The sequence below is a fragment of the Camelina sativa genome, chromosome 5 (genome assembly GCF_000633955.1).
Source record: "Camelina sativa cultivar DH55 chromosome 5, Cs, whole genome shotgun sequence".
Lineage (NCBI taxonomy): Eukaryota > Viridiplantae > Streptophyta > Magnoliopsida > Brassicales > Brassicaceae > Camelina > Camelina sativa.
In genome coordinates this window covers 1,447,580-1,462,003 of record NC_025689.1, presented here as the reverse complement: position 1 = coordinate 1,462,003, position 14,424 = coordinate 1,447,580, and the positions used below count along the sequence as shown (strand labels likewise).

The following is a 14,424-nucleotide window of genomic DNA, read 5'->3' as shown; positions in this document are numbered from 1 at the left end:
TAGAGAAGTTTAATGGGCCTTAATAAAGAAAATGAAATTACATACATGAATGAAAATCTATACTAATAAAGACTTCTTACAATGAAACAAGCAATATTTTATTCTTTATAATAGACGAATCAACTGCGTCGTATATACAGCTTAATTTGCATCATATATTAAATTTTTTAGAGACCAGATGTAAACGGTACGCTGGAAGGAATCCAAGAGCTACCGGCGAGGAAAGTACCAACAGTAAACTTGGAAGCCTCCGAAGCAGAACGAAGGACCCGGAACCCAGGCCATGTGACCCGACCGGAGGTTGAAGCACCTGGACCCGTGTTCTGAAACTCAGCGTAAAACAAAGTCCTCAAAGCGAAGTTACCATCCCACTCAAGCCAGCCACGTGGGTCGATCAAACTATCAAGAGAAGTCTTCATAAAGACCGTCCTAGAATATTGTCTCCAAGGTCGACCTAGATAAGTCTTGGTGGATCCCAAAACAGGTCGAAGATCAGAAGCTGCGGTGACCCGGGAGTTGTGGATAATAATACCCGTGTTTTGATTCGGGTCGGATCTTCCTTGAGCAGTGATTGTGTTGGTCTTGCTACGTGGGCGACGTGCAAAGATGTTGCAGTTCTGGAGAACCGCGGCTGCGTTTCCGAATATGAAATCGACGGTTCCGTAAACGTCACAATCGCGGTAAAACTGACGGTTGGAGTGGACGTAGAGTGTGTCTTGGTAACCTTCGAAACTGCATTGGTAGAAAACTGATAGATCCGACCCGGATCTTAGAGCTACCGCTTGTGCGTTGTTTGCACCCGCCGTGTTTCGGAACGTGATCCCACGCGCTATGAAACCGTCTCCGACCGCCGCTGCAATTATGTGAGACAAACCATTAATTCTTGTTTTTACATTTTGACTGAATGTTAATTAAACGTTATATAAATCTAATATATTATCATAAAGTATGTCTCTGTTGCAACTTTACTTTGGTAGAATTTTGTATAACGTCAAATTAAAAACGAACTATCAATAATTTTTGAATATATCAATAATTTTGCAAAAGAGTGATTTTATATAATTTTGTTAAGGAAGACAATAACAACGTACGAATTTGTGAAACTATTATGTCATTTCAGTAATGATTTTGTAAATTATTGAGTAATAATGGAGGGTTGCGTACATATCAAAATATCCGAAACATTATTGAAAAAAAAAACTAGGTTGACTTTATGTCTATCATAAGATTGTAAAGCGTTTTTTCTTCTTCTGCCACTTCATTGGTACGAAAAACATCTAGACCTACGGCTATCGTAGAAAATTCAAGACGAAATTCAAAATCTTGAACCTATAAAATATAAGACGCAGTGACGTGGTTTTTTTAAGTATCATTTTCAATTTCGCTATCTTGTTTGGTGTGTTCATGCACGTAACAATTCAAATGCTGACACACTAAACCTTATTATATCTCACGAAAATAAGCAAAGTTAATCATTTGTTGTTTTGTAACTTTACGTACCGACAGTAGCTGAATTAAACGTTGTCGTTCCTCCTCCAACACTTCGGCTTCCGGTAATAATCGTCCTTCCTTTACCATCACCTCTCAACATAACATTCTTTTTTCGAATCTCAAGATTCTCACTGTAAACGCCTTGCTTCACATATATCACAAACCTACCGCTTCCCGAAGCAGCGTTAATCGCGTCTTTTATCGTCTTGAAATTACCAGACCCGTCTTTCGCAACCACCGCGTTATCTCTTGGCGTCGAGGTTTGCAAAAGTTTCCTGTCACCGGGTTTGACCCACGACGGGAACCCATCTTTCTCCGGTGGGGTGTAGTTGAAAGGAACTTTGTTGATGGCGAGTGTATTGCATAAAAGATTTGAGACATTGTTTGACATCAAAGGAAGGACGATATCGGTAACACCGAGATCTACGAACCCGGCTCGACACGTGTCAAGATTTGTTAGAGCCGTGCTGAGCCATGTTTGCGCGTCGGTTTTCGAGCACTTCACGTTTGGATCCATTGTCTCGTTGATATTAGAGATGGTGTAGTCGTAGAGTTTGATACAATCTTCCCAAGCTGCTTTTTCGCGGGTGTCACGACACTTTGGTCCTAGTGTAGACGTGTGGGTTTTCGCAAGGATGGCTCGGTCTAATGCGAGTTTCATTGAGATTTTGAGGAACTCAGATTCAGACTTTATGGGTTTGTTGTCTAAGTTATGGGTTAAGAAATACTCGCAAGGTTTAGGGTTTGGAGTTTGGCTACACCACGCTTTCACGTCTTTCCGGTTGTACCCGGAAACGGTCGATGCCACGAGAATGCATAAGAGCACAAAGGTAGTAATATAAGCTCGAAAAGTCATTATAAGACCAAATGTTTTGCGAAAACAGAAGTTTGTGTTTGAAGGTATTGGATTGATGAGATTTATGTATTGAATCGATGTGCTTATATAGATGCGGGGTGATACTTGCTTTTTCCTAATTAAACAAATAAATAAATTTATTAATATGTGATTTCATTATAGTTTATCAACAAATGGAGTGGTAACGATCATGCCGTCATAGATTCTCTTTTGTTGATTTTTTTTTCTTTCTGAGCTATCTTTTTTGACGTGTGTAATACGCTGTGATTCAACTACGATACAAATTGAAGTGACTTTGAATAATAGTCTGAAAAAAAGATACTCGACAACCGATTTTTGTACACAATTTTGGACACATATTAAATGTGTTCGCAAGTAAATAATAGGTACGGTTTACGAATGAACTAGAAGACGTAACTAGTTAATGCTACTTTATATATCAAGTAATAATGTTTTCTACTAGTTAATTAGATTATATTCAGTTCTGAAATTCAATAACATAACTGGCATAAACGCGTCTTTGGAAGTTAATCGAATTCTCAAAAGTCTATTAAAAATAGGAGACTAAAAAAGTTCAAAGTCATGCCACTATAATTAATTTAGTTTGTAGCGACGTACAATAATTAAAATTATTATATGTGTGTAATTAAGGCAGAGACTGTGTAATCGCTATCCACAAAGACTAATCAACCGTTAACGTTAACTTCGATGTTTCACTGGTTTTATCGTTTTATCAATAAACGATTCCTTTGCCGTAGCCATTTGCACAAGTCTATTAAACATCAAGCAAATTCTCCTTTTTTAATTAAATATTAAGTTAAAGTAGACCATAATGGCGAAAAAGACAGTAGAAAATGATACTTTTTTTTTGTTGTTGTTAACAATCACAATAAAGATATATATTCTGCATGTACGTTTAGTCTTATCACGGGTTACATGTTGTTACTAGGTGATATGTGAGTAATTTGAAATTGACGAACTTTGTTTTCGGGTAGTTTTCGTGTACATAATCAGATTACAAAAGAAGATTATTCTAAAAGGTTTTCTAGCTGTATAATATTAATAGTTTTGTCATACGCAAAAAACTACCCAAAAAAACAAAGTTTTTCCACCTTTAGGCTTAATAATCTTTTTGTTTTGTTTGGGTATGAATATTAAGTTAAACTTAATAATCTTCTTGAGTCTGAAACCAATACTTGGTAAGATGTAAATCATTTTTTTTCAGTGGAAACTTTGAACTCGCGATCGGATGCAAGAACCTCAACCTTCCAAAAACAAATTAAAACTTTAATTGTTTATCAAGTGAACGAGCCGCGCAGAAGTATCCATTATTACGACAAATACAATTAGTATGTAATTCTAGATGAAGTCAATGAAAGTAAGGTGTTTAAGTAAAGATGGGAAAACATACACATATCAATACGTCCAACTAACTACGGAATCATCATATCTAACAAAATCCGGTTAGAGTTCATGTTTGAATAGATAGATTGATATGGCATTTTGGTGGTTAGAATTGAACAACGATCTCTGGAAAACATTTTTTAAACGTCTGTCAACTGTGCTTAAACTAATTAAGTTGTTAAGGAAACATATTTATAATAGATTCAACCATTTAATTAGTATGTGTTTTGTTTTCTTTTAAAAGCAAACAAATCGAGGATACGTAAGACTATGTCGATGGTAGGTTGGCCATCTAATATTTAAAAGCAAAAAAAAAAGATACTATTGATCTTATCCATCCAAAATCTTATTTGTTAAGTTGCATGTTGAAGAATTCGTTACATGCAATGCACACCTATAAAAGTAACACGGTATATAGTTACTAATTAAACATGTAACACCGCTGGGTCGAGACTCTGGACACAAGACAATGATATATGCGGGCTATAAGATTTAGACATCACATAGTGTGGTCAATATTGGGAGGTCCGCATTAGCCTGCTCAAGAAAGAAAATATAAGTTTTACGTATCTCTAGTTACACCAAAATGTGAATTTTTCTTTTGTGCTCACACTTAATTAGACTCTCCTTTTTTGTTTATGGTTATGTATATCAAATTTCAAAAAAAAATATTGTGTTGTACATAGATTAGACTATAGATTTGGGAAACGTCCTCGTTCAAAGCAAGTGTGCGTTACACGAAACGTCGACGGAAGAAACGAGGTTTCAAAAACTAGCAGAAACCGTAGAGAGGTCTCAATCCATGAGTAGATTACCAACACTATCATTTGGTCTATGTTGACTTTTTAAGCACGACCACAAAACAATAACACGTTCCTTTTATTATTGGTAAACGAAATTAATTGTTTTTGAATAAAATAATTGTGAATGAAGTAACGCTACGATTTGACTCTGGACGTTAATTAGTCTTCTCATGGATTATCCATAGAAATTTCTTATTTAGGGACAACAAGAATAAAAATCAAATGCTGAAGAGGTTATCACCAATTTGAGTACTATCATAATACTCTTTTGACAAAATTACATCATGAATATACTTACAAAGCATTTAAAAACAACGGTTTGGTTGACGACATTTCTCACCTCTACGGGGATTTTGTTTTGTTTTGTTGACATTCCTAAGGACACATTATGATGCTTTACCATCGCAGAGACAAAATGTTTGATTAGTTTTTAAAAATTAATTAGAGTAGACAAATAAAAAATCAAAGTTATAAAAGGAAAATAACTATAATCTGTAGGTAATCTTGAAGCAACCTTTCCTTGAATGAACCGATTTTTCAGAAATTTCAAAAACAATCCAAGCCGATTTAGATATAATCTGTACATGTACAGGAGTCATGTTAGTTAAAGACCTATTTTAAGCAATGAAGACCAAATTTTAAATTATAAGCGGCAGTGCATATATGTGTTAAATACATCTAATCTATATCATACTATGTATTAATCATAATCTATTATATAAAAAGAAGACATTAGTATTTAAAATTCTCACGCAAAAGAAAAAGAGGTGCATAAGTAGGTGTAGCAATAATAGATAGACTTAAATTAAGATCGTTAAAACCTCGTTATCGAAAGGACGTACAAATATTAAATTGAAACTTTCTCGTTTTAACTAATAAATTGGAATATTCGGGTTTCCAGAATAGTTTAGTATAAAGACTATAAGGTACTGATTACTTATAACTCAAGTTTCCGTTCGAGGCCCGCAAAGACTTTGTTTGGCTGTCTTCGTTTCGATCCGTCCTTGATCGTAATCATTTTAGATTATGTTGTATATCCATCTCTTTTATTCACAACTGGGTGTTGCGAATTGTCAACGCCATTCGCATAAACTGTTCTATACAAATTACAAATATTTCTTGGTGTACGTCCGAGTACTTAAACCGTGTATAAGCACAATAAAATAGTTTTGGGTATCATCTTATAATATAAAACTTAAAACTGAATAGTGTACGCTATATTGCAAATTCTTTAGCTTGACACGACAAGACTAATACTTTCCATATAATTTATTTTAGCTAAAGCCTAACAAACTTTCATAGCTTATGTGATTTTCAAGTAATCATGTGTACTTTTTTTTTGTTCCAGGTGAATATACTTTAATTCTTATTTACGAAAATGGAAACTCTTTCAATTATCGGGAATTTAGCAACCAAAAAATAAAGATAAGTTTATTTTCTGGATGGTTTCAAGTTGTAAGAGATAAAACAACTTCACGTGATTTAAATTTGAATACATATGTACGAGACAAGTCCGCATGCATGAGATGAGATAATACATATGTACTTATTCCTAACCGATTGTTTTTTACACTTGTTAAATATCGATTTAGATGGTCAATTAATTTTTGTTTACTAGTGTGTATTAGAGATGGGCGGCCATGGACTTGGGCCCTAAAAGCCTGGTTTAAAGTTAAATGGGCCACCCAGGGAACACTTCAGTGCTATTATTGCATTATGTAACTTATGTGTATGCATGCAAGCAATTGATGTAAATGTTGTTGTGAGTATATACTTGATTATACAAAATCGAATGCAACGACAATAAATATTGGAAAAATGCGGTTTTATTTTAAGATTTGGTTAAAAAAATAAAATTAGAAAAATAACTAGTACGAGTCTCCCACTAATTGGGTACACGGTAATATTGGAAAAATGCGGTTTTATTTTAAGATTTGGTTAAAAAAATAAAATTAGAAAAATAACTAGTACGAGTCTCCCACTAATTGGGTACACGGTTATAATAGCTAATATCTCTACCTAATCATTTACTGTTCTTTAACCTTACCTCTTTTTGCTTCTTTCCAAAACTTTTTTTTTCTTATCAATATTTTCAGATCTCAGCTCCTTAGCTGATCCAGATAAATATCCATTCGAACTAGAACACGAACGAATACCAGATTCACTAGCATCCGGAAAACCAACTTAAAACAATTAAAATCCAAAGGAAAAAAATAATAAAATGGTTTCGGAAAGATCAAACCTATTCATCAAATTTATCTATTCATGAACTCTTTTATTCTATTAGTTACGTAACTTATTCGATACATTATTAGAGAAGCTTGTGGGCTTTCTTGTCCACAATTTCAAAATTGCATCAATCCATATAAACTTTTAAATGATATGATATTTTATACAATACATTTTAAAAGAATATGCATTTATAAATAATGTCATGATATTTTATACATTAGACAAATGCAGGTTGTGTAAATGATGTTTTTAAATAAAAAGCTTTGACAAATTTAAGATCTAGTACGACTTCTAAGACTACTTTGTTGTACAGAATGTGTTTTTGGCGTATAAAAAACCTTTGGCACATTCAAAAGTATAGAAGTAAATAAAAAAGCCTTTGTCACAATGAAGACCGGCCCGGAGCAGAAGCCCAACAAGCAGCAGCTTTAGGCAGCAGATTATATAATTTATTTATAGGGAATCATTCAAAGTGATACGTGGTAGTATAGTGGGTTGGTGTCTTGTCTGTTCTCGTTACGAAGGTTCGAGCCCTACCGGTTGCGATTTTTTAAACGACTTTTTTTTAAAATAATTTTTGATTGTGTCTTAACACTTTTATGTAGTGTTGTCATCAAAACCAGTTAAACAGAGAAGATTTAAAAACGACGTCGTTTGGGGGATATGTTAATTTTTCGTAACATCATCAAGTCATCGATAAACCCTAGAGTCTCTCTCGTCTTCTCTTTTCTGTTTCTCTCTCTCCAAAATTCAGACCGGCGATTTTGGAGGTGGTTCTCTGATTGAACTGTTGAGGGCTTTAGATACGACGATCAAGGAAATTGAATGGCCGGTGAATCAGATGCATCGACCATTGCGACTCTTTCCTGTGCTCGCTGCCAGAAGCCTGCCCATCTTCAGTACGTAATTACCCTTTCTTCCTTTCTATATGACTTGCATAGTTTGTATCAAAGTTTCGATTTTTTTCGAGAACTGTTGCTTTTTAGCTAGGTTAGGAGATGGAATGATGATGCCCACTTCGATTTCAGATGTTATTGATTAATTGATATCGTGTTTGAGCATTGTTTCATGTTTGTTTTTGTTTGGCTCTTGATTTGGAATGAACTGTTTGTTTATGTTTGCAGGTGTCCTAAATGCGTAGACTTGAAGCTTCCTCGTGAAGAAGCCTCTTTCTGGTATATGTCTACCTTTAACCTTTTTTAATTACTTGGCGAGTCTAAAGTTTTGATTTTTATCTTTCCATTCTTATGGTTACAGCACTCAAGAATGTTTCAAGGCAGCTTGGAGCTCGCACAAGTCAGTACATTTGAAAGCTCAGCTGTCTTCACTTGCCAAATCCCTTCCCGGTGATCAGAACTCTGATCTTATTTCTCAAGGTTGGCTCTATTGCGTGAAGAAAGGCCAAGCTAGAACACCTAAGCTTCCTCACTTTGATTGGACTGGGTTTGTAACCTATATTTCCCAGTGTTGTTTCTTGATTAGATTTTGTGTAATGTTACTTCTTCCTGATTTTGGACTTCTTATATCTTCTTCTTGCGTTGTGTAGGCCCCTAAAGCAATATCCTATATCTACCAAGCGTGTTGTGCCTGCTGGGATTGATAAGCCTGACTGGGCAATTGATGTAAGTGTCCAGTGTCCACCATTTTGTGATCTGGATTTATTGTTCTGCTGCACCAGTACTCTACTACTAGCAACGTTGAAGTCGATTTAATTCGACTTTGATAGTGTAGTGATTAGTTATCTAATAATGGCTTCGTCTCAAGACTTGTACTTTTGACTTGAGTTGTTATAAAACAGTTCCCTGTACTATGTCTGTGTAGATTTTACTTTGTCTTGCTATGAGTTTATAGATTCTAATATTCCATGTTATACTTTCTACCATTTTCTTCAGGGGACTCCTAAAATTGAGCCGAATAGTGATCTACAACATGTTGTTGAGGTTAGTGATGCTTTAATACATTAGCCTTTGTTCATTCAATTGTCCTGAATGCGGAGCCATGAACACAAATCTTTTATCTCATGGTCACTAACAATGTATTTTGGTTGTCTTGTAGATAAAAACGCCCGAACAAATCCAGAGATTGCGTGAAACCTGTAAAGTTAGTAGTGCTATTTTCTTTCTTTCATGTAATGACATTGGATTCCCACTGATCTTTTTACACGGTTCTTATTTGAATCTTCTGTTATCAGATTGCCAGAGAGGTCTTGGATGCAGCCGCTAGGGTGATTCGCCCCGGTGTGACTACTGATGAGATTGATCGAGTAGTTCATGAAGCAACTATTGCAGCAGGTTTGTGTCTTCTAGGATTTACTGTTTACTTTAAATCTTTTAGTTTTTCTTATTTTCTCTGTAAGTCAATCACTCAAGTTCATCACAGCAGCATTATAACTATTGTATAATCTTATGTTCTGGCAGGAGGATATCCATCGCCCCTCAACTACTATTTCTTTCCCAAATCTTGCTGCACGTAGGTACTTCTTTTGTGTCTACATTATTACCTCTACCATGTTTTCCCTCTACTTCTAAAGTGTATGTTCTGAATATTCCCTTTCAGATCTGTTAATGAAGTAATTTGTCATGGAATTCCTGATGCGAGGTATGCTTTTTATCTAGACCTTTTTGAACCTTTCTAACAACATAGCTAAAAGGACTTAGGAAATTTTACGCTAATCACTCATGCTTTAATTGCTTCAGGAAACTTGAAGATGGTGATATAGTAAATGTTGATGTAACAGTCTACTATAAAGGTTGCCATGGTAAGATTATCTCCTGCAAAAAAATTGATAGTTTTTCTTATTTATGTTACCTGTTGAGATATGCTGTCTCATGGAATGATGTTTGGGTAGGTGACCTTAATGACACATACTTTGTTGGAAACGTTGACGAAGCATCACGTCAACTGGTTAAATGCACATATGAGTGCCTGGAGAAAGCCATAGCAATTGGTAGGTGCTAAGTTACACTTGTTCTAACTTCTAAGCTTTAATGTTTTGACTGTAGTCTATGTCAAAAAATTGAGAAGAGATGCTGATGCTTTCTATGATTTGTCTCTTTCAGTTAAACCCGGAGTAAGATTTCGTGAAATCGGAGAGATAGTCAACCGCCATGCTACAATGTCTGGGTTTTCAGTGGTAAAGTCTTGGTTTTTCTTTCTTGGCTGTTTATGATCATCATAGCATCTGTCTGCGTAATTAAAAAACTTACTTGTGGTTAAACAGGTGAGATCCTATTGTGGTCATGGTATTGGAGATCTCTTCCATTGTGCCCCAAACATTCCTCACTATGCAAGTATCCTTTGTTATTTTAGAATTTCGTGACATTGTATGTTGTTGTCTTGTTAGTCTATTTTTCCATTGTAAATTTTCTTAACCTCAAAATCAGGAAACAAAGCAGTTGGAGTGATGAAAGCAGGTCAGACTTTCACAATTGAGCCAATGATCAACGCAGGTGAGTTTCTTTTTTTTCCCCATTCCTTCAATGTTTAAACTTGTTACTCCATTTACTTAACATAAGGACATTTTCATGATAGGGGGATGGCGGGATCGAACATGGCCTGATGGATGGACTGCAGTTACTGCAGATGGAAAACGCAGCGCTCAGTTTGAGCATACCCTCTTGGTAACGGAGACAGGTGTTGAGGTTTTAACGGCGAGGCTTCCTTCATCGCCGGATGTATACCCTTGGCTTACCTAGTGATTTAAGGGGCATGGTTCCTATTTCTTTTTCTGATTCATTGGGTTTGATTCGTAAACTTTGGAATATTAGTGTCATCTTTTTGCCATTCAAGACCATTTGATCTCTGTTACCTTGTTGTCGTTTATGTAATTTTATTATTACTTTCATTTTGATTAAAATGTAAGAAACCTGTTTTTATCTCAACCTGTTACCGTTTTCATTTTTTCGTTATATTATGACGAGGACAACTTTTTAGGCTAAAATCAGAACCTGAGATTCTGAACAAATCGATATAAACCAGTTTGGACGTCGCTTGGATATTAAATCGCATAGAGGATTCTCTGGTTTACAATCATACCAAGACTAATTGCACATTTATACTAAACCAGACATTCACCCAGATAAGAAATCATCTAACTTGGAACAGACCAAACCAACCAGGAAGTAAGAAGAAAGAACAGTAGAAGGAAGGTCTGGTGGAGCACGGGATAGAGGATCAAGACGGGCTGTGATGACATGCTGAATTCCATTGATGACATGCTTCTTGGGTAAATAAGGTTATTAAATTATCACGTTTTGGGATTGGTTTTTAGTGTAACTTCTTGGGCAATTGAGCACCACATATCTTCTACATATGTTAGTATTTTGTAATAGAGCTTGATAACTCCAAATCTATTAAAATTCTATAGCATTACAAAATGGCTAATAAAAAATATTGCGACCTTAGAACGGAAATATATATTTTCCTTAATCTAGTCATACTAAAACATTTTGATTATTAGTTAGGATAGTACATATAACATCATCACACTATCACAAATATTCAATTATAACTTCGCAGAAAAAAAAAAAAAAACTAATTAATTAAAAAAAACAGTTATCATATAATTAAGACGTCAAAAAAGAAAAATACAAACACTAAGGATGTACTCAATCAAGCATTTCAATTGATTTTTGTTAAATAATAAATTATATGTTATTTTATTATATATTAAAAAACATCCGATGAAATTTAATGTTATTAAATTAATAATTTTATAAGCTCTATGCTATTAAAAACATTTAAGGATTTAATTTGTAATGAATTTAATAGATTTTAATGGATTTTCTTAATTAAAACTACAACATAAATTTTAATTCACATGGTTTTAACTAGAATTTGAGAGGATTTTACAATAATCATAACAACTTCCATAAATTCACCAAATTGATCATATGTAAAGATGCACACATTATACACATCTTCATCCCACTATACCAATTACTATGAAGGAAAATCGATATTGATCACATATCAATAATACATTTGTGTACTCAAATATATTTAACATCAAAAGATTAAAGGATGAATGTAATGAACAAAATTCCAAATAGAAAAATATGTTTTCAAAGATATTAAACATCAAAATATCAAAGTTACAAATCAATAATATCTATGTATCTTCAAACATATCATCTCATCTAGCACACATTTCAAATACTTGATCATGTGTTTTTTCTTGTCCACTTTGCCATAAAAACTCAAGTGTACATTCATCAATTGTGAGTAATTATTATTTTGCTTTATGAAGTTTCTTTTTCATTAAAAGGTCTTATGCAACAATTGACTATGATTTTTTTTCTTTCATATCTACAATTAAATACAAAAAATACAACAACAAATCTCATTGAAAGTACTTGAATACTCTGTGGAAGAGGTTTTAGGTTTATAAGATTTTAACGATTTCGAAAAGAAAATCAAATGCCACTGTGGAAGAGAGGTACCGTCGAAGAAATTTTAGGTTTTATAAATTTTAAAAAGCTTTGGAATACTCTCTTTAAGAAAGAGGTTTTAGGTCCCAATACATAATATCTCTCCTTATAGTTCTTGCACAAATAGTGCTTAATCATCAATAAAAATTTTAGAATTATTGATCCGGTTGGAAAGAAAATGAACATGTAATAAGCAAATAAGAAATTACATTTGAATTGTATACAACAATAACATGTTTTTCAAAGATATTAATGGGAGAACTATTTTTCATGTTCTTAGATTAAATATATTGTGTAAATAATCTAAGATCAGTTGTTAAGATCATAGAGAAAAAAAATGGGGAAACTAATTATGGTGTTCTTAGAATAAATATAAAGTGAAATAATGTAAGATCAGTAGTTAAGATCTTTTGTTAAAAAGCTAGTTATTGGGAGAACATGTTTAAGATCATAAGATTTAATAATATAATATTCATAAATATTTCACAAATTATAAAAACTTATAAAATAACATTTAAATTGCTTACTTATAAACTTGAAAATAAAATGTTAAAAAAACTAACATATTACATATTACCAAATTTATTCCAGATATGCTCTATCAAATCCTCCTTTAATTTCTGATGTGCTTGTCGATCACGAACTATTGTATGGCCATCACCTAAACCCTCAAGATTTGTAGACATATTAACTGAAAACGAAAGATCCGGAATATTTCTGGTTCCATCATCTTGTTGGAATTCATGTGCGTCATAGAGTGTGTATGAATCTCGTTCATCTTCGACAATCATATTATGGAGTATGAGACATGCTCTCATAATATATGCAATCTTACCCTTTGACCATAAAAGAGATGGATTTTTAATCATGGCGAATCTAGATTGTAGGACTCCAAATGCACGCTCAACATCTTTTCGTGCACCTTCTTGTTTTTCTGCAAACAAACGATGTTTCGGATGTTGTGGTTGTGGGATGGATTTAACAAATGTCGCCCATTCCGGGTAAATACCATCCGTCAGATAGTAAGCCAAATTATATTCATTTCCGTTGACATAGTACGTAACTTCGGGAGCTCGACCGTAAATAATGTCATTAAATACTGGTGATTGATCAAGAACATTTAAATCGTTACAAGTACCTGGACTTTAAATCAAAAAGTTGAGCTGTGAGCTGTGAACTTTTGGACACAGCAGTACATTGTTGTATCGGTGAGAAACCATTCCGGAAAGTTGCATCCTTTTTTGGTTTAAAATATGGAACTTCTTCACTGAGACGATTGACAATACGCAAGAACAATGACTTGTTCATGCGAAACCGTCGGCGAAATTGCTTCGTCGTGTAAGTCGGATTATCACTAAAATAATCGTTCCACAAACGTTCGTGGCCTTCTTCCCGTTGTCTATCGATATGCGTACGTGTAGTCTTTTCCTCCGGAATTTGCTCTTCAGCAGCTTCAAATTGATTATTAAATTGCTCTTGGAAAAATTGGTTCATACTATCATTATTTGGATCATAATGATAGTGAAATTTGTTAAAATTGTTGGAAGAAGAAGCCATAGCAATAAAGAAGAAAAAGAATTATTTGTTGTTGTAGAGAGAAGCAAGGAGGAAGGAGCAAGGAAGAAATGTTTATTTTGGTGCAAGGAGCAAATGTTTGTTTTTGATGAAAAAACATTGTGCTCTTCTCATCTCATATATACAAGTGATGAAACTAAAATCCAAAGAAACAAAATGATACTAAACATCACGGGTTCACATACACACATCAACATTCACGGGTTCACATACTATCAAACTAGTCTAAACAAAAATCCAAACAACATCCACACATCAACATTCACGGGTTCACATACACACATCCGAAAACAAACAACATCCACACAACAACATTCACGGGTAGACATACACACATCCGAAAACAAACAACATCCACACATCCGAAAACAAACAACAACCACACATCCGAGACATTACTTGAGCTGGTTCACGTGGTCAGTCAGCTGTATCACTTGGTGTTGGAGCTGGATCACTTGATCCTTCAGCTGGATCACAAGTACCTTGAGGTGGATCATTTGGTCGTTGAGCTGGATCACCTGTTCGTTGAGCAGATTCAGTTGAGCTGGATCAATCGCAGGAGCTGGTACGTTGAGCAGGTTCAGTTGAGCTGGATCAATCGCAGGAGCTGGTACGTTGACCTGGTTCCGGAGGC

General features: G+C 34.5%; 2 protein-coding genes across 2 annotated transcripts; one reads left to right on the top strand and one right to left on the bottom strand.

Annotated features, from left to right (window-relative positions):
* Nucleotides 1-2,419, bottom strand: LOC104784810 (probable pectinesterase/pectinesterase inhibitor 17). Its single transcript, XM_010509897.2, has 2 exons — nt 1,501-2,419; nt 1-853 (listed from the first exon to the last, which is right to left on the bottom strand). The coding sequence occupies exons 1-2, from the start codon at nt 2,345-2,347 to the stop codon at nt 168-170; spliced, it is 1,533 nt and encodes a 510-aa protein (XP_010508199.1). The 5' UTR covers nt 2,348-2,419; the 3' UTR covers nt 1-167.
* Nucleotides 7,471-10,685, top strand: LOC104784809 (methionine aminopeptidase 1A). Its single transcript, XM_010509896.2, has 15 exons — nt 7,471-7,685; nt 7,911-7,961; nt 8,044-8,229; nt 8,333-8,408; nt 8,679-8,726; nt 8,842-8,886; nt 8,978-9,077; nt 9,204-9,255; nt 9,343-9,384; nt 9,483-9,544; nt 9,635-9,733; nt 9,846-9,919; nt 10,007-10,076; nt 10,170-10,235; nt 10,318-10,685. The coding sequence occupies exons 1-15, from the start codon at nt 7,612-7,614 to the stop codon at nt 10,479-10,481; spliced, it is 1,209 nt and encodes a 402-aa protein (XP_010508198.1). The 5' UTR covers nt 7,471-7,611; the 3' UTR covers nt 10,482-10,685.

Coding starts and splice junctions, on each gene's coding strand:
- LOC104784809 (XM_010509896.2), top strand. CDS start 7,612: ATGGCCGGTGAATCAGATGCATCGACCATTGCGACTCTTTCCTGTGCT. Junction 7,686..7,910: donor CAGAAGCCTGCCCATCTTCA/GTACGTAATTAC, acceptor TTATGTTTGCAG/GTGTCCTAAATGCGTAGACT. Junction 7,962..8,043: donor CGTGAAGAAGCCTCTTTCTG/GTATATGTCTAC, acceptor TTATGGTTACAG/CACTCAAGAATGTTTCAAGG.
- LOC104784810 (XM_010509897.2), bottom strand. CDS start 2,347: ATGACTTTTCGAGCTTATATTACTACCTTTGTGCTCTTATGCATTCTC. Junction 854..1,500: donor GTTTAATTCAGCTACTGTCG/GTACGTAAAGTT, acceptor ACATAATTGCAG/CGGCGGTCGGAGACGGTTTC.